The sequence below is a fragment of the Rhinolophus ferrumequinum genome, chromosome 19, assembly GCF_004115265.2.
Source record: "Rhinolophus ferrumequinum isolate MPI-CBG mRhiFer1 chromosome 19, mRhiFer1_v1.p, whole genome shotgun sequence".
NCBI classification, from domain to species: domain Eukaryota; kingdom Metazoa; phylum Chordata; class Mammalia; order Chiroptera; family Rhinolophidae; genus Rhinolophus; species Rhinolophus ferrumequinum.
This window is the reverse complement of record NC_046302.1, coordinates 864494-884894: the sequence shown is the minus strand read 5'-3', so window position 1 is coordinate 884894 and position 20401 is coordinate 864494. Positions and strand designations below refer to the sequence as shown.

The window sequence follows — 20401 nt, the reverse complement described above, 5'->3', positions numbered from 1 at the left end:
TCTTACTTATCCTAGAGCCAGCAAATGGGATTGGTCTTCTCCTTACTCTTTAATTTCCTTTCTGACTTCTACTCTTCCTCCTCAAGCCAAAACAAACAGACCTCCAAAGTCCAACCTTCCCCTTTGAGGGTAAAGCCATCATACCTCCTCTACTCCCATCCGTGATGCTTCATCTTCTCATTTCCTGGTAACTCCTCCTCATTCACTGAAGAATTTGTAACCTGGTTCACAGATTTCCTCTAGATCCCAAGCTGTTCCATCTTCCTGGAGGATTTTAATGTCTATCTGGACAATCTGTTCCATATCTAGCCTTTCATTTCCTTGACTGCTTCATCTTCAAAGACCTCCTCCCGCTTCTACAGGATCACTAATTCAAACACCCCACATCCTGACCACTATCTCCTCCCTGCCCCACTCTCTTTTTGGGTCACAACCATGATATTAGTTGTCTATTGCTGTGTAATAAATTACCCCAAAAGTTAGCAGCTTCAAACCACAACAAATATATTCTCACGTTTCTGTGGGTCAGCAACCCAGGAGTTTGGCAGGGTAGGGTTTTTGTTGTTGTTGTTGTTGTTGTTGTTTGTTTATTTATTTATTTATTTTTAATATTAAGCATGAATATTTTAATTTACTATCTCAGAAAAGGTACAACGACAGAAGTGAAGATGCATTTACAACTTAACTTTGGTTAACATTTCGTAGTCAACTCAAGCTCATGTTTGGGTGTTAGCTGATTGCTGAACTTTAGCCGAAATAGTTCTCTCCATGAAACAGACTCCACACCTCACCTGTTTATTTAACAGATATTATGGTTTAAAAATATGGAACGCTTCATGAATTTGCGTGTCATCCTTGCTCAGGGGTATTGCTAATCGTTCCAATTTTAGCATATGTGCTGCCGAAGCGAGCACTCGGCTGGGTAGGTTTTTTTTTTTATTAGTTTCAGGTGCACAAGACAAAGTAATACTTAAATGTTTATCATTTATATCCCTCACACTGTGTGAACCCCCCGCCCCCCATCCACTAACCCTCTGACATCGCACAGAGCCATTACGTTTCCACTGTCTCTATTCCTAATGCTGTACTCCGCTTCTTGTAAGTACATACATATACAAATATACACATATATATATATATACACACACACATATATATACATATATATACATACATATACATACAGACTTATAGTTGACATTCATTATTGTTCTCACTTATCTGTGGAATCTAAAGAAAAGAATAAGTGAATGAACTAATCAGAAACTGTTTTGGAGACATAGAGGAAAAACAGCTGGGTAGTTTTGACTCAGGGTTTTTCCCAAGATTTCTATCACGATGACTCTTGTCATCTGAAGACTTCACTGAGGATGGAGGATCTGTTGCAAATATGGCACACTCACAGGGCTGCAAGCTGACACTGTTTCCTGAAAGGTGGCTTGGTTGCTCACCATGTGGACCTCTCATGGATGTGAGGGTCCTCATGACATGGTAGTTGGCTTCCCCCAGAACAAATGACCCAAGAGCAGAAGATTAAGATTAAAGCCACAATATTTTTTATGGCCTAATTTCAGAAGTCACACTGTCATTTCTGCAATGTCTTATTGGTTGCATGCAAGAGCCCAACCAGTGTGGGAGGGGACCACACAGGGCCCTGAATACCAGGAGGACATCTTGAACGCTAGCTCCCACAGCTTTCTACCTTCTTCTTGCGTTCTCCAGAGAATCTGAGCCCAGAAGAGAAAACCACACACCGAGGCAGATTGGTTTTAGTGTGGAGTCACAGTTACCAGCCCCAAAGGCCTGACAATGTGCCGTCTACTATGCTTCTTTGGCCAACCTACAAACAGCCATTTCAAAACTTCACCTGCCCCAAACCCCACCCTCTCCCCTGCTCTAGCCTCTCACTTTAGTCTCAGAAAATGACCTCACCTCCAGTTCTACAGAAAAAAATAGAAGCTACAGGAAGTCCCTCATCTTCCTGTAACCAAGCACACATGTATCCATCTTCCGTCTCTGCTATTGCAGTAGAGGAATTTTTGCTTCCACCCAAGGCTGATCCATCCATCTGCGCCTTGGACCCAGCCCCCTCACTTTTCCAAGAACCTTGCATTACCAACCACTGCACCGTGCAGACACACATTCCTCTTCTTTCATGCAACAGTTTCCTTCCCAATGAATCTGAACCATCCTCAGACTTCCATAGCCAAATACTTCATATTTCTCTTCTACATGCCAGTCCACCTGCAGTCCTCCATTTTCCTGGTCTTTAAATACCATGTCCCACAAAAAGGAGCCAAAGTTCATTGGATACATGTTTTGTTTCAGGTCTGGGGTAGAAAATATTCAAGATGAGCCAGCAATGGCTTAGAATGCAAGGGGAGTGTTCAAAGTTTGCGGCATCTTGAAAAGGGGACTCAAGAGCTAACTTGCACGGGCTCCCATATTGGCCAGAGGTGGGACAATTTGAACATTAGAAAACTCTGCAATAGACTGAACTACAACAAAGGGGTTAAAAATCCACTTGTATATAAGGGTAACTAAAAACCTTACTGGTCAATGTTGGGTCTGCTAAGAACCAACTTACTCCAAAAAAAATTTTAAATAAAAGGAAACAACAACCAATAGTTCATTTCTTATATGAACTATTTCTCAGAATAACTATTTGATGAGGGATGCTCTCTTTAGGAAAATTTCAGCTAATAAATAAAAAAGGAATGAGAGAAAATCACCACTTTCAACCCCCTAATGATGGAGTAAGTTATGATCATCAGTGAGGATCGGGTTAAAAGTGATCATTAGTGAAAAGCATATGGGGCATCTTACAAAGGACGGGCCACGCTGAGAACCCTTGAACCATTGGTCAATCTTAACCTCACAAAAAGGAAGTGATGAAACAGTGGGTGTCTCCCAAAGTGATGCACTATGCCATCTACGCAGTATCCTTGCCAGAATCTCTTGCCTAAGTCTGATCAACCCTCTGTACCTATGTCAAGTCTGTAGACCTTTGGAAATACAGAACTCACAGGAACATGTCAAATGACATCACATGGATGCAATTGGCAAATATAAAATGGTCAAATAACACTTCTTCAACAAATGAATTGAAGGGAAAAACAAAGGAACAGGGAATTTGTAAATTTAGAGATTAAAAAGACACATCAGTCAAATGCAATACGTGGACGTTGTTTGAAAGCTGTTTTGAACAAATAAAAAATAATCAGGGAAATTTGAATAATAACCAGATGTTTAAAGTTGATGTTAAGATTTATTGCTTTTAAGTATGATAAAGATATTGTGATTATGTTTTTGAAGTCTTTATCATATTTTTATGGATGAAATACGATATCAGGCGCTTGCTTCAAAATAGGCGAAGGTTGGGGAAACAGAGGTGGATATAAATGAAATAAGATTGGCCATATGCTGCTAATTGTTGAAGCTGGGTAATGGTTGTAAGGAGGTTCCTAATACCGTTCTCTCCAATTTTACAGATGTTTGACACATTTAATAATAAATTAAAAGAAAAAAGTTAGTCTAGTCTCTTTTCTGTGTCATGCAACTGAGAAGGCAACTGCTCCAGATGGTGGCACTGCAAATCGATGGTGATTATTGTCCTGAACCCCTGAGTGATTGTGTGGAACGCAGCCCCCCATGAGCCAGAATGAGGCATGCAGTGTGAGCTCATCATGGCATCAGCAAACTGATATCTGAGTCTCCATCAACCTAGCAAACACCATTCTTTCCACTTTGGTGATTCCCTGAGACTCTGACCTACCCAACTTGTGGGCCCACCCAAACCATTTCTAATGGCTTTTCCATACAAATAGCCTGTCTTTGTTCATGCTACTGACTTTCCTAAAATCTCTCAAAGGTTTACAAACCCCAAACAAGCATCATCTGTCCTTGGCATGCCCCATTCCTATTGCTAAGCAGCCCCAAGCCCAGCACTAACAGCAGCCAGCCTCAATGTGCAGCTTAGTCTCTCCCAGACACCTCCAATCCCAGCACAAGAGGCAACCATTGGCATATCACTTTGTACCTCATACCAAGTGGCTCCGGACAGGGCACAGGTAGCAGTTGAACTTGGCCTGCACCAGAACCCCCTGCCAAGACGCCTCAGAACCAACACATGCAGTGGCCAGGTTCAGATCACACCAGAGCACCACCCAACTACCTCCACAAATGACACACCCAAAGGACAGATTCCATAGAGCCTGCTCCATAGAGTCAGCCTCTGTATAACACCTCCTCTACTATAGTCACAGCCAGTCCTCACAACCAATTAGCCAGAGGGTCTATCCTTCCCATTGATGTGCCAACAGCAATGAAGGCTCAACTAGAACAGGAGGGCACACACAACCCATACAAGGGGCACACCTGGAGTACCCAGCTCAGGTGACCAGGAAGACTGTGCCACTGGGCCCCACAGGGCACCTACCACATAAGACCATTCTATTAACAAGAGGAGACACAGCAGCCCTACCTAATACATAAAAACAAACACAGGGAGGCAGCTAAAATAAAAAATATGAATAATAAAATTAGTAATAACTATACATTTATTAACAATAACTTTCAATGTAAATGGATTAAATGCTCCAATCAAAAGACAGGGTGGCTGAATGGATAAGAAAATAAGACCTTTACATATGCTGCCTACAAGAGACTCACTTCACATTGAAAGACACACACAGACTGAAAGTCAAGGGATGAAAAGAGATATTTCATGAAAATGGAAATTAAAAAAGATAAAAGCTAGAGTAGCTATACTTATACCAGACAAAACAGAGTTTTAAACAAGGCTATAACAAGAGACAAAGAAACACCCAGTAATCCCACTTCTGGGTATTTATCCAAAGAAACCCAAAACACTAATTTAAAGAGACATATGCATCCATATGTTCATTGCAGCATTATTTACAATAGCCAAGATATGGAAGCCCTTTAAGTGTCCATCAATGGATGAATGGACAAAGAAGAAATGGTACATGTATACAATGGAACATTACTTAGCTATAAAAAAGAATGAAATCTTGCCATCTGCAATAACATGGATGGACCTAGAGGGTATTGTGCTGAGTGAAATAAGTCAGACAGAGAAAGACAAATACCATATGATTTTGCTTATATGTGGAATCCAGAAGGCAGAATGTGCCAATGAGCAAAACAGAAACAAACTTATAGATACAGACAACATTTTGATGGTTGCCAGATGGGAGGGGCATTGGTGGGATGGGTGAAGTGGGGGAAAGGATTAAGGGGTACAAATTGGTAGTTACAGGATAATCGTGGTAATGTAGAGTATAACATAGGGAATATAGTCAATAATAGTGTAATAGCTATGTGTGGTATCAGATGGGTGCTAGATGTATCAGGGTGATTATTTCATGAGATGTATAGATTTCTAATCACTGTGTTGTATACCTGAAGCTAATATAGTGCTGCATGTCAACTGTAATTGAAAAACAAAAAACTACTAAAAAACCCCTCAAAAACAAAACAAACAAACAAAAGACCGGGGAGGTAGTGCCTAAGCTCCCACAACTGCTATGGAGAACTCTAAGACCCACCAGCCCCAGGGGATCTACACCTGGGTATCACCAACACTCCTGAATCTCCTCCGAGAAGAACAGCCAGCTTATTGGCAACAAAATGAGCGACAAAATTAATGTGAACAGAGTTGGTGCTGCTGACCTGGCTCAGCAAGAAGCACAGATGTAGTGGGTGGTTCCATGAGACAGCCTTTCCCAGCCAGCAACTGCCAAGCAATTGGTAAGCCTAATTAATAATTAACTTTTTAACTAAATATCAATTTAAAACAAGTGTAGGAATAAGTCTCTTGCAATAAACGACCTTGGTTTTCTTTCGCAAAGGGACTCTGTCGAAGGCCCAGACTGCAGGACCACGTGGGTAGAGGGCCATTCATGGCACAGCTGTGGGGAGGGCCACAAAGGGCGCAGCAGAATGGGGAAGAGGCCAAACCCAGCTCCATTCTCCCCATCCAGTACCACAGGGATCCTTGAGACACCTGTTCTGTATCTTTTAGCCTTGTAGGGAAATGCTTTCTCTCCTCAGCAGTCACCACCAAGCCACCGCTGCGACGCCTCCTCTGGCTCTGGACGCAGCGCAGGCACTGTCTCTACCCTCGAGGCACTAGCCACTTGAAGGATGCAGGGTGAATGATATCTAAGAATGTCAAGTGGAGAGCACTAATTCCTGTGTTCCCAAAGAGGGAGAAACTGGATGGTGGGGGTGTCATGGGCCATAAGAAGATGGCTCCGCTTGGCCTTGATGGAGAATAATTGGAAGGACACTGGGGGAGGGAGCGGCATGGCAAGAGGTGCGGTGGCGGGAAGCTGTGCGGTGTGATGAGAATTCAAGGGGTGAAGGATGGACCAAGCATCTGGAAAAGATGGCTTTTACATACCCTGCTGCCACCCCAGAACCCCACGACCCCAGGGATTTCCTGACTGGCTGCTCGGGTGACCGCAGGCATAACCACGGTGCCTAGGGGCTCAAGTGGTTCCTGCTTTGGGGGTATGACAACGCAGTGTGGTTGGCGGCCCTGACACAGCGCTGCTAGGCTCCCTTACCTCCCAGGCTCCAGGGAGGGGAGGCCTGTTCCACGGGCTACACCCCCAAGCCAGGGAATGTCAGGTGTAGGAATCATGGAGCCAGGTAGCCCTGGTGGGGATAGTGGGACATGGGGCCTCAGAGATGCCATCTGAGGTCACTTTCAACCTTGGATGGTTGCCAGATCCCTCTGAGATGCCGACGGAGGCTGTGATCAAATCTTTCTTAAAACCAAGCCAAAGTATCCCTGTGGACAGAAATGCCAGTCTGTTTGCATCCTAAGACAGCCACCCAGGACCAGCTCTGTGCTGTGATCCTGGGCCTTCCCAGGGACCTGAGCCCCAACCATTCACAGGGTTCAGGGGAGGGGGTGACTAATGCATCTGGATGAACAAGGTGTCAGGGGCTCTGGGCCAGGCAACACCACCTTAGGGAGTGACCCACTAGGATTACTTCCAGCACCAGAAAGGGAAAGCTTTGACAGATGGAGAAGCAAATCCCAGACATGGAGGAGGGACAGGCCTGGGGTCTCTTGGTGGGTAGGCCCAAGCACATCTTGGACCCTGAGAGCTGCCTCCCAGCCTCACCACACACAGAGGTTCTAGCGCCAGCCCCACTGTGTAGGACCTCTTTCCTATCCTGGCTCCCAGTCACGACCTCCTGATTTCTTCTCCTTTGTTCTGATCCCAGACACAGCCCACCCTCCTCCCACTGGGCTCCACTTTAGGGGATGGGAGTTGGGGCCAGATCCTGCCCCAGGAATCCAGGCATTCAAGTGCCTCCCAGGCAGAAGGCTATTGAAGAAGTAGGTGGCCGTGAGCTGGCCTATCAGCCCTTCTGTCTCCCATTCTCTTCACAGGTAAGCTGGATAATGATCCGCAAGGATGTCCATTTCCTCATCCCCAGAACATGTGTATTACCTTAGATGGCAGAAGGGACTTTGCCCTTCTGACGAGATGAGATGAGATGGTCCTGGATTATTCAGGAGGGCCCCATGTAATCAATCACAAGGGCCTTTATAAGAGGGAAGCAGGAAAGTTAGAGACATTTGGTGATGTTACACTGATGGCTCTGAAGGTGGAAGATGGGGCCACAAACCAAGAGCTGCCGGCAATCTCTAGAGGTACAGAGACAAATTCTCCCCCAGAGTTTCCAGAAGGAATGCAGCCCTGTCAACACCGTAATTCTAGACCAGTGAGACCCATTTTCTAATTCTGGCCTCCAGAACTGTAAGAGAATAAATAAGTGTTGTTTTAAGCAACAAACTTTGTGTGACTTGTTATAGCAGCAATAGGTAACAAACATAGGCTCCTTCTCTGAGAAATCCTAAAGAAAGTGAAGGCCCTCGATTGCAAAAGAAAAGATATTCTAGATAGAGGTGAGAAGCAGTGTGAGCACGAGCAAGGCCAGCGGGGGCCTGGCAAGGTGGCCTGCGGAGCAGCAGTAGCAAGTCCGCTGTTCCTGCCCTCATGCCAACCACTCGGACACTGAAGGGAGAAAGGCCACATGAGCATGGGAAGGCATTGCCTATGTGCCAGTACTCTGCACACCCCCTGGCACTGGTGTGAAGGGCACCATGTAGTGGGTAGAAATGCCTTATTTGGCAGATAAGGAAACTGAGACTCAGAGGGGTGAGGTGACTTGCCCAAGTCTGAACCCCCATACGTCTTACTCCAAACCCCATCCCTCCTATGAGCCTGGTGGGCCTCTCACCTGAGGCTGCAGATCTGTGCGCTCTGCCAACTCAGAACCTCCCAAGGGAGGCACCCCACCCTGTCCACTGAGTTCTGACAGGCCTGGTGACAGAAATAGCCCAACTGAGATGGAGCTGAGGCTTCCACTCCCCCCACAAGCCCGGGCCACTGGGCATCTATCTCCAAGAGAGAAGACCGGTTTGAGGTAGCAGGAGACTGGTTGTTCAGAGACCGGTGATCTGGCTACACCACTCGACTTCCTGTCTGGTAAGCCCAAGCAATTCTCTTCCTCCACGAGGACTCAGCTTCTGCTTCTGGGAAATGGGGTGACATGGAGGGCAGCCACTGTCCACAATATCTTGTGATGTGGACAAAGCAAGAGGCACTACAACACGTGTGGAATGATGCCCATTCTGGTTAAAAAGGAGAAATACATACATACAGGGTAGAGTTCTCCAAAGTGTTGGCTAGGATGCTCTGCCAACTTCTGCCAGTTAGACCCCTGCGGAGCCAAGTATTGAGTGTGTTTGTGGGGCTATTTTTATTTTATATTCTTCTATACATTCTTGTTACCATAAACACGAACTGTGAAATAAATTTCAAATTTGTCATACAAACTTGTCCATACAGAATTGCCATGTATGTAGAGGGCAGCAGAAGTCTTCAAGACTGTTCCCAAATGCTGCTTCTCACTTCCTCCTAACCTCTAGGTGGGGTCAGCTTGTCTGCAGTCACCCACAGCCATGCCACCCACTATGGGTGGAAACTCCTGCCCACACAGGGCTGAAAGACAATAGGGCAAGTCCAAGCAATAAATAGAAGCCCAACAGAAGGACAAATACTGTATGAATCCACTTACATGACGTCCCTAGAGGAGTAAAACTCGTAGAAACAGAAAGTAGAATGGTGGTTGCCAAGGGCTGGGGAGGGGGAATGAGTAGCTAGTAAATAATGGGGTTGGAGTTTCAATTCGGAAAGATGAAAAAGTTCTGGATATGGATGGTGGTGATAATTACGCAACAACATGAACGTACTTAATGTCACTGAACTGAACACCTAAATATGGTTAAAATGGTAAATTCTATGTTGTGTGTGTGTTTGACCATTGAGTTAGCTCTGAACTCCTAGCAACTCTATGAATGAGTGATGTCCACAATGTCCCGACCTCAGCAGCTCTGCTCAGCTCCTGTAGACTTGTGCCTACAGCTTCTTTTATGGAGTCAGTTGATATCATATTTGGTTTTCCTCTGTTCCTGCTGCCTTCCATTTTCCCCAGCATTACTGTCTTTTCTAAGAACCCTGCATTCTCATGATGTGCTCGAAGTAGGACAGCTTCTGTTTTGTCATTTTTGCCTGAAGCAATGTTTCAGGCTTAATTTGCTCTAGGACCCACTTGTTCATCTTTCTGGCAGAGCAGGGTATCCTTAGAACTCTCCTCCAGTACCATATTCCAAATGAATCCATTTTCTTCCTATCAGTCTTCTTCACCGTCCAACTTTCACATCTGGACATAGTAATTGGGAATACAAGGGTATGGATGACCTTAGCCTTGGTGTCTTTGCTTTTGGTGCTTTCCTAATTCTCCCACTGTTGCTTTTTTATGTATATTTCCCATTGTTACAATAAACAATGTTATTTTTATGTGAATTTCACCACAATCAATCCATCCATTGCAGGATGAAAGAGGGAGGTGGGAGGTAGTGAAGGATGAGGTTGGGGGCCGGGAGTCTTGGCAGGTGTTGGGACTTTGTCTTGGGTCTTTGAGTGGAGTTTGGAGGTTTCCACCTGAAGGCATAGTAGGAAGTTCCAATTTGTCTGAAGTCTGAGGGGATTTTAATATTTTCTTGTGTGCCACTTTGGGGAGTTTGGAATTTAGATTACTAGCAATGAATGACTCTAGAACAAATTAGAAATGATCGTGGCCCTCAGTGAGAAACAAAGTTTCTTGTTTTTTTCTGAGGGCTGGAGCAAGGGAGTGACAATGTCAGAGGACACTCATGTTGTCCCTGCAGATCTGCTGCAGACAGATTGGTGCTGGCAGTTCTGAGACCAGGGAGGAGGCTGGGGGCAGTGGTCAGGTTCCTGGAGTCCACAGTGGGAGCTCCCCAGGTCATTGTTGGATGCCTGGGGGCAGCCAGAGGCATCCAGCACACAGTGGGTGTGCAGATCTGAAGTCTGAGCCTGCCATCAGGGTAGACATGTCAGCATTCCTAAGGCCCTTCTGTGCACTGCCTTCTGAGCTGGGCACTGGACAGCAGTGAGTGGCACTCACCTCTGTTGGCCTGATGTCAGCATAATTGCTGACAATGGAGAACAGCATGGGGAGGGCAATCATGGGGTCCATACCTGTGCCTGGCTGGGGGGTGGGGGTTGTAGGGTGCCACTAGAAGCAGCGATCTTAAAATTGTTCAGTTAGTGCTCCCTCTCTCCATCCGGATGGGACAGGATAGCATCTGCAAAGGCTCATAGACCAACTGTGGGATGTGCTAGGGCTTCAGCTATGAGGGCAGGGCCAGGGTGCCTTCGGGATAGGGCTGAGGCAGGTCAGGCCCTGAGCTTGGGGAAGATGGGGCATGGGCAGTGGGGGCTGGCAGAGCAGAGCCCTGACACCCTGTCTTGGCACCTTCCAAGGCCTGGCACACAGGAGGTAATAGATAAATATTTGTTACAGTGGGGGTTCTCTATCCAAGTCCCTGTCCCGTAAAATGGGCAGGGCTGGGTGGCCAGATGGCTCAGCTGGTTGGAGCGCAGGCTCTCAAACACAAGGTTGCCGGTTGGACTCCTCACCTCCCACAAGGGATGGTGGGCTCCGCCCCGTGCAACTAAGATTGAACACGGCACCTTGAGCTGAGCTGCCGCTGAGCTTCCGGAAGGTTCAGTTTGTTGGAGCACATCCTCTCAACCACAAGATTGCCGGTTCGACTCCTGCGACGGATGGTGGGCTGCACTCCCCTGCAAATAACAATGGCAACTGGACCTGGAGCTGAACTGCGCCCTCCACAACTAAGATTGAAAGGACAACTTGATTTGGAATAATCCTGGAAGTACACACTGTTCCCCAATAAAGTCCTATTCCCCCTTCCCCAATAAAATCTAAAAAAAAAAAAAAAAAAAAAAAATGGGCAAGGCTATCTGGAGGCATAAATGATGTTCGGTGGAGAAAGCACATAGTAGGTACTCAGTACCTCCCCTCCATCCGCCATTGTTGATTTGGCAAGTTTTAATGATGTGATTGGGTGCTGGCAGCTGTTTGGTGAAGCAGCTGGTATCCAAGCTCTTAGCTGAGCTTGGGAACCTGCCTGGCCAGGGAGAGACCCTGGGGCTTGTGACCTAGTTGCGGTAGAAGGGCCAGACTGGGGAGGTCTGAATGTCCCCCACAAGGCCCTATCGCAGTAGGAACACTGCTGTTGGAGGCCGTGGCTCAACAAGAGCTCTGGAGCCAGAGTGTGTGTATATGTGTGGTGGGGTCTATGGCCAAGAGAGCAGTGGGAGGGCAGGGCACCCCCATCAGCCCCTTGTTGTATCCACTGGACTTGATCTGAGACTATGCCTGGCATCCATTCCACAGCTGTATCCTGGAGTCTCTCCATCTTTCCAAGTCTCTCCTCATTTGGGCATGCTCAAGCTGTCTCCCTGGGCCCTCTCATCTTTGTGCCCTTGTGTCTCTGTGTCCCGGCCTCTCTTCCTGGGTCTCTCCTTCCGTCCATGTCTCTCCCTGCTCCCCCATCATCCTGCCCATCCCCACCCCACTCATGTAGTCCCCTCCAGCCCACTCTGGTGCCCTCCAGCCCACTCTGGTACTCTTATCTTGGTCCAACCCTTGCATAATTGCTGAGAGCATATCCCCATGACAACAGAGCAGATGGCTGCAAGTAGCTGAGTAGCCAACCCCTCACCCTCCCACCACAGCTCAATCCGTCTTTGAAATTAAATCAGCTGTGATAACATCAACTGGCCAGAGGGAGGGCAGTCAGGAGGCTGCCTGACCCCACCCACCCTGCCCCAGGCCCAGGGTACAAGCGGAGAGGGTGAGGAGGGCAGAACTAGCTTTCAGTGTGGCTGTGTGACCTTGACCAAATACCTAACCCTTTGAGCCTCAGTTTCCCCATCTGTAAAATGGGGGCAAATAGCCATCCCTCTCTCCTGGGGTCAATGTAAGTCTCTGGGAGAGTGTGCAGGTAAAGCACCTCGTGGGTGCTCAGTAGGGCTGAGAATATTGCCACTCCCCAGTCCATGCAGAAACCAAATCCTGGTGGAAAACCCCACTATGGGGTGACACTGCCCTGCCAGTTCTCAGGGGCCGGGTCTCAGGCCACTCATGGTAGAGAGGTTGCAGACCTGGCTCCCTACTTGTTCTGTAAGCTGAGGTGCACCCTCCCCAGGGCTTTGGTGCCCTCATTTGTAAAATACCCCAGTGTCTTGAATCCTAGGGCCAGAAGGACACACTGGGACATTGTCTTGTCCACCCAGAGATGGGGACATCACTCCCTCCCAACAGAATTTAGGTCCCTTTAGACATCCAGGGGCCCTGGCAGGATGTAGGCACCCAGGAGTTGTGGCAAAAGGAGGTAAGACCCTGCCCAAATCTGAGGCCTCCCTGAGGAAGTGGCATCCTAGGCAAGATGAGGTTGGTAAAAGTTCACTGGGTGGGGCTGACAAGGATGGGTATTTCCGGCAGTGGTGTCTGCATGTGCAAAAGTCCTGAGGCATGAAGGAGGTGGGGGAGGGGACTGCAGCACAAGAGAGTGAGGGGGAGAGCAGGGAGATGAGAAAAGACCTCAAGGGAGGCAAGGGAGAGATGGGCTGTGTGAAGATTTAGGAAGACGGTTCCAGAAAGAGGGTACAGCCCGTGCGAAGGTCCTAAAGCAGCAGTATGCCGGGTGTGTATGCAGGACAGTGAAGAGGGTGGTGGGCTAGAGCAAAGTGAACAATGGGGAAGCCAGGGAGGTGATGGAGGCCAGACGATGCAGGGTCTTTGGACCACTGTTGAGGACTCAGGCTTTTACTTTCAGTGTCTTGCAAAACTCTTAGGTTTTCACAAGATCCTTCTGGCTGTTGGGATGACAATAGGCAGGGAGGTTAGGGAGGAGGTTGATGCAATGTCTAGGAGTCCACTTGGGGCAGGATCCATGCTGGGACTGGGCTAGCAGAGCGGCCACAATGTAACCGCCACCCTCAGTGTGCTCCTGTGTGGGAAGCAGGACTATGTTGGACTTGACCAGCATGTCCTAAGCCAGGGTCTGAGTGCTGGCTTTGTGAAGGCTCTGCAGAGGGCCTCTGGGCTTCCTCCCTGCTGTCGTCCCAGCATCCTGCACACAGGCCCAGAAGGGGCTGCGGGTCAGGTTCCTGTTATCAGAATGGCCTGCTCCAGTGTGGCTTGGCCAGGCCTCCCCAAGGAGGCGACATGGACTGAGGCCTCCAAAAATGAATTTGACAGGCCAAAAGGAGATGAGAAGGGTCAAGCAGGTGAGCGGAATAGCATGCACAAGATGTGGACACTGAAAGGATCTGGAGCAGACAGTGCCAGGGGAGCAGGTGAAATGTGGGGCTAGAAAGGCAGCAGGGGCCTTGAATGCTGGTTTAGGGAGTTGTACTTTGTCTTGAGTGTGTAGCCCTAGTTGTCCCTCAGCCTGTCTGTGCTTCAGTTTCTCTGCCTGTCAAATGAGGCTAAGGGTTGAGACAAGGATTTAGTGAGGTCGTTGAGGAGATGTCGCTGCCTAGCTGGGTTCATCAGCTTCCATACTTGGTAGTCCTGGGAGTAGTTGAAGCAGGGGAATACCCTGACGGTCTGTGCTGGAGGGGGAAGGTCCCAACTTCAGGTGCAAGGCTTGGTGAAAGGAAGGCAGTGCAGACAATAAGCCCTGACCCTGAGGTCCTTGGGATGTTCAGAAATACCATTGCCTTATAAGCACCCAGATCTTTGCTATGTACCCAACCCCAGGAAAATGCAACCGCCTGGGCTGCTGAGCCATAATTGGATTTTCCCAGCAGCTGTCGGAGCTAAGCAGGCCCACTTGACGCAGCCATGGCTGGCCAATAATTGGTGAAATTAGCAGGTCGCCAGGGGCAAAGGTCAGGTGGTTAATTCCGTAGTGGGGGCTTTGATGAAGTTAGTTAGTCCCACTGCAGGACTGAGATCTGGGGTTCGGCCTTCTGTGCATCTCAGGGCTCTCCTGTCCTTCGGGTAACGTGGTTAGGGGACCTCCAGCTGCCGACCTGTCCCCGGGGCTCCTGGAGGCAGGACCCAGGGAGCCAGAGCCTGGGTTGAAGCCGGAGGTACAGCTAAACAGTGAGGATCCCTGCTAAGTCCTCCTAGACACAGCACTTGCAGCACCTGAGGGGCATTGCAAAACTGAGAGATTTGGGAGCGATGCCCCTTGGCTTCCTAGGAGAAGCCGTTAACAAGCTCCCCTGGGAGAACCTACCCATAGCGAGGACCACCTCTAGGCTTTCAGCACCCCACCATGGGTACTCTCATCCCAGCTCCGCATCTGGAAATGGAGATGAATTCCTCCTCAGGTCTGTCTGTATCCAGGCTCCACCCTTCCCCCAAGTTCAAGGCCTCCCAGCGTCTTCTCCCATCATGAGCTCCAGAGGTTATCCTCTGAACATGCCCCCTGGTTCTTATTATTCCCTTGAATAGTCTGCTCCCACCTTCTTTCACTTCACATTATTTATGGGACACCTACATGCTAGACACTGGGCTAGGAGCTGAGATGCATGGCTGAGAAAAATTTGATCAGGTCCCAGCCCAGTGGCACTCCCAGCACCTTTCCTCTTGCCATACTGGGAACCAGAGATCCTGTCATTAATCAGCCTTGAATGCTGAAACATGGAATCACCTTCTTTTCTGACTTCACTCCAGGCCCCAAGGAACTAGAGTTGTCAGCCTGCTGATTGTTCATACAGATACACACACACACACACACACACACACGCGCGCGCGCGCATGCACGCATACACACATACGGGCACACACCTACCTTTAGTCTTTGCTGCAATCATTTATTATTATTATTATTATTTTAAAGGCAAATCCTTTGGAGTCAATAACTTGGATGAAATTCTGACTCAGCCTCTTGCCAGCTATGTGACTCTTTCCTCTCCAAGCCTCAGTTTCCTATTGGGAACTGAGTAACATGGATCAACGACCCCAGTCTGGGGAGTTATGAGCATTAAATGGAACTATGTGTACCCACCTCACTGGCCTCTTTTCTGTTCTTCAAACAGGGCAGGTATGTTCCTGCCTCAGGGTCTTTGTACTTGCTATTCCCTCTGCCCAGAATGCTTTTCCCCCAGATAACCATATGGTCCATGAAAGTGATACCACTTTCATTCCAGTTTCTGATAAATGTCACCTCCTCACAGAAACTTTCCAGGACCTCCTGACTTAAAACTCCCCTGCCCATCCTCTGTCCCCATCCTTCTCCATCAGCTTACCTGCCTGTATTTCCTCTTTCACATTCATTTCTACTGGGAACAATATTCTATTGCTTGTTACCCGATCCCCCAAAAGAGTGTCCGCTCCACAAGGTAGAAATCTAACAGATTTGCCTATTGCTGTATTCCCAGAGCTTAATACATATTTCTTAAATTGCATTGAATTAAAATTGAGTGACAGGCCGGCTCCCTGGCTCAGGTGGTTGGAGCGCCGTGCTCCTAACACCAAGGTCGCCAGTTCGATTCCCACATGGGCCAGTGAGCTGCGCCCTCTACAGTTAAGATTGTGAACAACGGCTCTCCCTGGAGCTGGGCTGCTGTGAGCTGCCGTGGGCTGCCGTTGGCTACCTGTGTGCTGCCAGGCATGGCAGGTGGCCAGGGTGAGTGGCCAGCAGCCAGAGAGAGCTGCTGTGAGCAGCTGACCAACGACCCAACTGCCTCGTGGGGGCGGGGGTGGGGGGGGTGGGAAGGCAAAGCTCATAATACCAGCATGGGCCAGGGAGCTGTGTCCTGCACAACTAGACTGAGAAACAACAGCTTGAGCCGGAGTGGGGGGAGGCGGAAGAAAGGGGGGAAAAAAGTGACTGACACATCTTTAAGTTTGAGATTGTTTCAAAATAAAAGTATACTTTAAAAATATGTATTTTAAAAACACTGGCACTCAGGTTGGTAATCAGGTAATCAGAACACAGTTTCCTCTTTAGCATTGGCACCGCTCCCACGACAGGAAGCTCACTCCTTCTCAGGGAGTCTGCGTTGCCCTGACTTGGAGGAAGCTCTGTTCCTGTAGGTCCTACTCCTTATGACACCCACCCCCATCTAGTGGGTCCCAGGTCTACTCTCTAAGCCTCAGACCCATTTGTTCTCCTGGCCTACAGTAGCCATGCAGAGACGTGGGGATAGCAACTGGAGTCTGCGAGGCTGCGTTTCTCCACAGTGAGTCTCCGCAGTTCCTCCCGGGATGGAGTCTCCAACCTTCCCCCAATCTCTTTCCTGAGAGCACATGAGAATTCCCAGGCACTTTCTTGTTAACACCTTCTGGTCACACAAAGCTGGGAACTCACCCACTGCTGACACAGTCAGGTCTCCCCAGCCTGACTTCCTCCTCTTTAAAGCAGAAGTATTCACTCTAATTTCCAGGGTTGGGCATCTTATTTCTAACTGAGGCAACAGCTCTGGATCTGTTCCCCTTCCGGCTGAGTGTGTCAGGGAATGTGAGACCTGTTTCTTTTGTGGCTCCTTCAAAGTTTTGGTTCCGACACTAAGGACATAATGCTGAGGACAGAGCCCTGTGGCCCAGTGGTAGACACTTCACCCAGTCACAGAGACAAACACACACAAGCACGCCCACACAAACGCCTTCTTACAACGCCCTGAGCTGGGCGATGGGGATCAGCAGTGAGTAAAACAGATCTCCTCTTTTTGAGAGGTTTACTGTCTCCTGGGGCTGCAGAGTGGAATTAAACCATCCTCCACTTCTCTGTGCCACACATACACAGACAGAAATATGTGCATAGTGGCCACACGTGTGATCCTTGGGCTAGAGTTCTCCTGAGTACGTAGGAGATTATACGAGAGGGTCCCAGTCCTCAGAACATCTGCCAGGTGTTCTTCATGTGTCCACAGTCTTGTCTGTCCACAACAGCCCTGTGTACCCGTGAACTTCCTCCCCTGTTGGCTTCCTGTTTACAAAACTGCTCAAAGGGTGCCCACCACTAGAGCCTCATGCCTGGAATCTGCTCTGACTCTGAATGCTGCCCATCCTTGGGGCCCAGCCATGAACACCACAGAGGCAGGCAGGAGTCTCCTCCCCAGACTTTCTCTGGGGCCTCAGAAGGCCCAGCTCCTAGCTCCCGTCTCCTGCTCCAGCACTCACTTCCTCCCAACGGTGGGCCTTACTTTGACCTGCCTGGAATCACCACACATCCCCCAGCACCCAATGCTCACACACCACACTCCCACACATGTCACCCCCCCATAAACCACATCACACACCACACCCCCCCCACACACCACACACACACTACACCACATCATATATACCACACCGCCACACACACACCACGCTCCCACACACATCACACACCACACACACACACACCACACATCATATACACTACACCCCCACACACACACCACACATACTCCACACTCATATCATACCACATATACCACACACACACACACACACATACACACACACACATCACACACACCACACAGTATACACAGCACAGTACACATACCTACACACCCCCACACATCCAAAAAAATTCATTCTTCCAACAAATATGTGCCCTGCCCCTGTGTGCCAGTAATTGATCTAGATTCTGGGGACACAGCAAGAGACAAGGCAGGTGCAGGCCCTGCTCCCTTGGACCTCATTTTGGTTGAGATTGCACCCATCTCTCAAGCAGTCACATAAGGGCCATGGAGAAACAGGTGTGGGGGCTATGAGAAAGCAAGGGGATGGGAAGTTAATTCAGAATAGGGGTGTCAGGGAAGGACTTCTTGAGGAAGTTATGTTTGAGCAAAGGCCTGAAGATGAGTGGATGTAGACTAGGGAGAGCATGTGTGAAAGCCCTGAGGCCTCAGGCGTTTGGTGCAGTGGAGGAACAGAGCATTGGCCAACATGGCTGCAGCTCAGAGATTGAAGGTTGAGGGGAGGTAAGACTAGGAAGGTGGGCAGGGCCAGGTCATCAGGGTTCTCATGGTAAGAACGAGGCCTGCGATCTTTATGCTTAGAGGAGAGGGAGCCACTGAAGGTTTAAAGCAAGGCAGGTAACATGACGCAATGTGGGCTTTGGGACGACAACCACATGAAGAATCACGGCAGGGGTCAGCGGTTAGAAGCTGGGCCAAAGCCCTGTGAGGATGATTTCGCCATGTGGGAGTCAGTGGTGGGTATGGAGGCACGGGGTTGGATTGAGATGGATTGATTGGCATGGCATTTATCAATACAGATGACAGACAAGAGATCATAAATCACGTGCAGAACCACCCCTCCGCTCCCTGCTAACACAGCCTGGATTGGGGAGGCAGTACCCACAGGCCCAGAGGCACAGGCTCCTCTGCATGTCCATTCGTGCTGAGTCAGCACCACCCAGGTTTGCTAAGACACCCACCACCCCCAAAGCTGGGTCAGTTGTTTCCATGAACTCACTTGTCACATTTATTAACCAGATGGTGGGTGCAGGGCCTGGGTGGCCATGCTTACTTGTTGTCCATCCGTTTGAGCTGCTCCTTGCCACTGATGGTCACCGACTTGAGCTGCCCATCCTCTTCCACCTCCATGCGCTCCTGCCCGTTCTCCACAATGCGCTTGGTGGTGATCTTATGTCCATTGATCAGCTCGGTGGATGACATAACCGACTTGAATCCGGAGCTGCCAGAGCCGGAGCCCCCAAAGGAGGTGGATGAGAAGGTAGCGCGGCTGGCGCCCCCGCCGCGGCCCAGTGTGTCAAAAGCTGAGAAGGCCTCCATGAAGGCTGGGAACTCGCCGAAGCCGGTGGGAAAGGTGCCCCTCAGGCCATGGCCCCAGCCAGCACGGTCATTGTTGAAGGGGGTGTCCCAGAAGTCAAAGGAGAAGGGGTCCAGGCCACCGAAAAATTCGCGGAAGATATCCTCAGGGTTCCGGAATGTGTAGCCGGTATCGAAGGGGCTGTTGTGAGGGGTACTGGCCCCCCCGCCGGCCCGCCAGCTGTCACAGCCAGCCCGGTCATACACAGAGCGCTTCTTGGAATTAGACAGGACCTCATAGGCCTCCGACACCTGCTTGAACTTCTTCTCGGCTTCCTCCTTGTTGTCGGGGTTCTTGTCGGGGTGCCAGCGCAAGGCCAGTTTGCGGTAAGCCTTCTTGATGTCCTCCGGGGAGGCGCTGGACTGTACCCCCAGCACTTTGTAATAGTTAGCCATGCCTCGGGGGAGTAGAGCCGGAGGCAGACAAGAAGGTGAAGTGGGCACCGGGGCCCAGGTGATCAGGGTGGATGCGGAGGCCGCAGCTGGTGTGGGTCCCTCAGCAAGGGCCTTGCTGGACTCTGCGGGCTCCGGGCGTGGTTCTGCCCGGTGAGTTTACCTTTTCATAGTACCAGTTCTCAGGGACAGGTGGGCACCTCCACTGAGAGGGGTGGGGGGGAGGGGAGGGAAACTGCCAATGTGCAACCAGGCCGGGGCAGGCCTGCCTGCAGAGCTGAGGCCAGGCCATTTATGACATCAGCCTCTGGGCGGGGCAAATCCACATCCAGCCCTGGACTGGGCAACCCCCAGCACATTGGCCTGCCCCTGTGAACAAGGCCAGCCACCGTGGCGGGCTGAGGTGTGGAGCTCGGTCACTGTGGGGCTGTTGGCTGAGCCCTGGGATCAGCCATGGGATCCTGGTCCAGGTGGGCAACGAAGGTTAGAAAGAGTGGTCAAGAGAGGAGAGTGAGGGCTTCATTGGATATGTCCACTTAGCCCAATGACTGGGTTGTTGGTATGGAGTGAGGGGTCCCAAAGTGGGGGAGCAGGCAGGATGGGGGCAGGAGTTCATTCTCCTTGTGCCCCATTATCCCATCAGATCCTCAGAGGTAAGCCCCACAAAGTCAGGGATGTTTGTCAGCATTTAGGACAGTGCCTGGTAATCAGTTCAACTTGTTGAATGAATGAAGTTCAGAGACTTGCAGCACCGTACTTAAGGTCACACAGCAAGTCAGTGA

The 20401-nt window shown here is 49.5% G+C and overlaps 1 protein-coding gene and 1 pseudogene across 1 annotated transcript; both read right to left on the bottom strand.

Moving 5' to 3' along the window:
* Nucleotides 1-818: 818 nt before the first annotated feature.
* LOC117012011 (uncharacterized) lies at nt 819-914 on the bottom strand (annotated as a pseudogene).
* A 17983-nt stretch (nt 915-18897) lies between these two features.
* On the bottom strand, nt 18898-19623 carry DNAJB8 (DnaJ heat shock protein family (Hsp40) member B8). The gene has a single exon (XM_033087810.1). It carries the CDS (start codon nt 19620-19622, stop codon nt 18921-18923), a length of 702 nt encoding a protein of 233 aa, XP_032943701.1. The 5' UTR covers nt 19623; the 3' UTR covers nt 18898-18920.
* Nucleotides 19624-20401: the final 778 nt, after the last annotated feature.

Bases quoted from the DNA above. Each gene is read 5' to 3' on its own strand.
- DNAJB8 (XM_033087810.1), bottom strand. From the start codon at position 19,622: ATGGCTAACTATTACAAAGTGCTGGGGGTACAGTCCAGCGCCTCCCCG.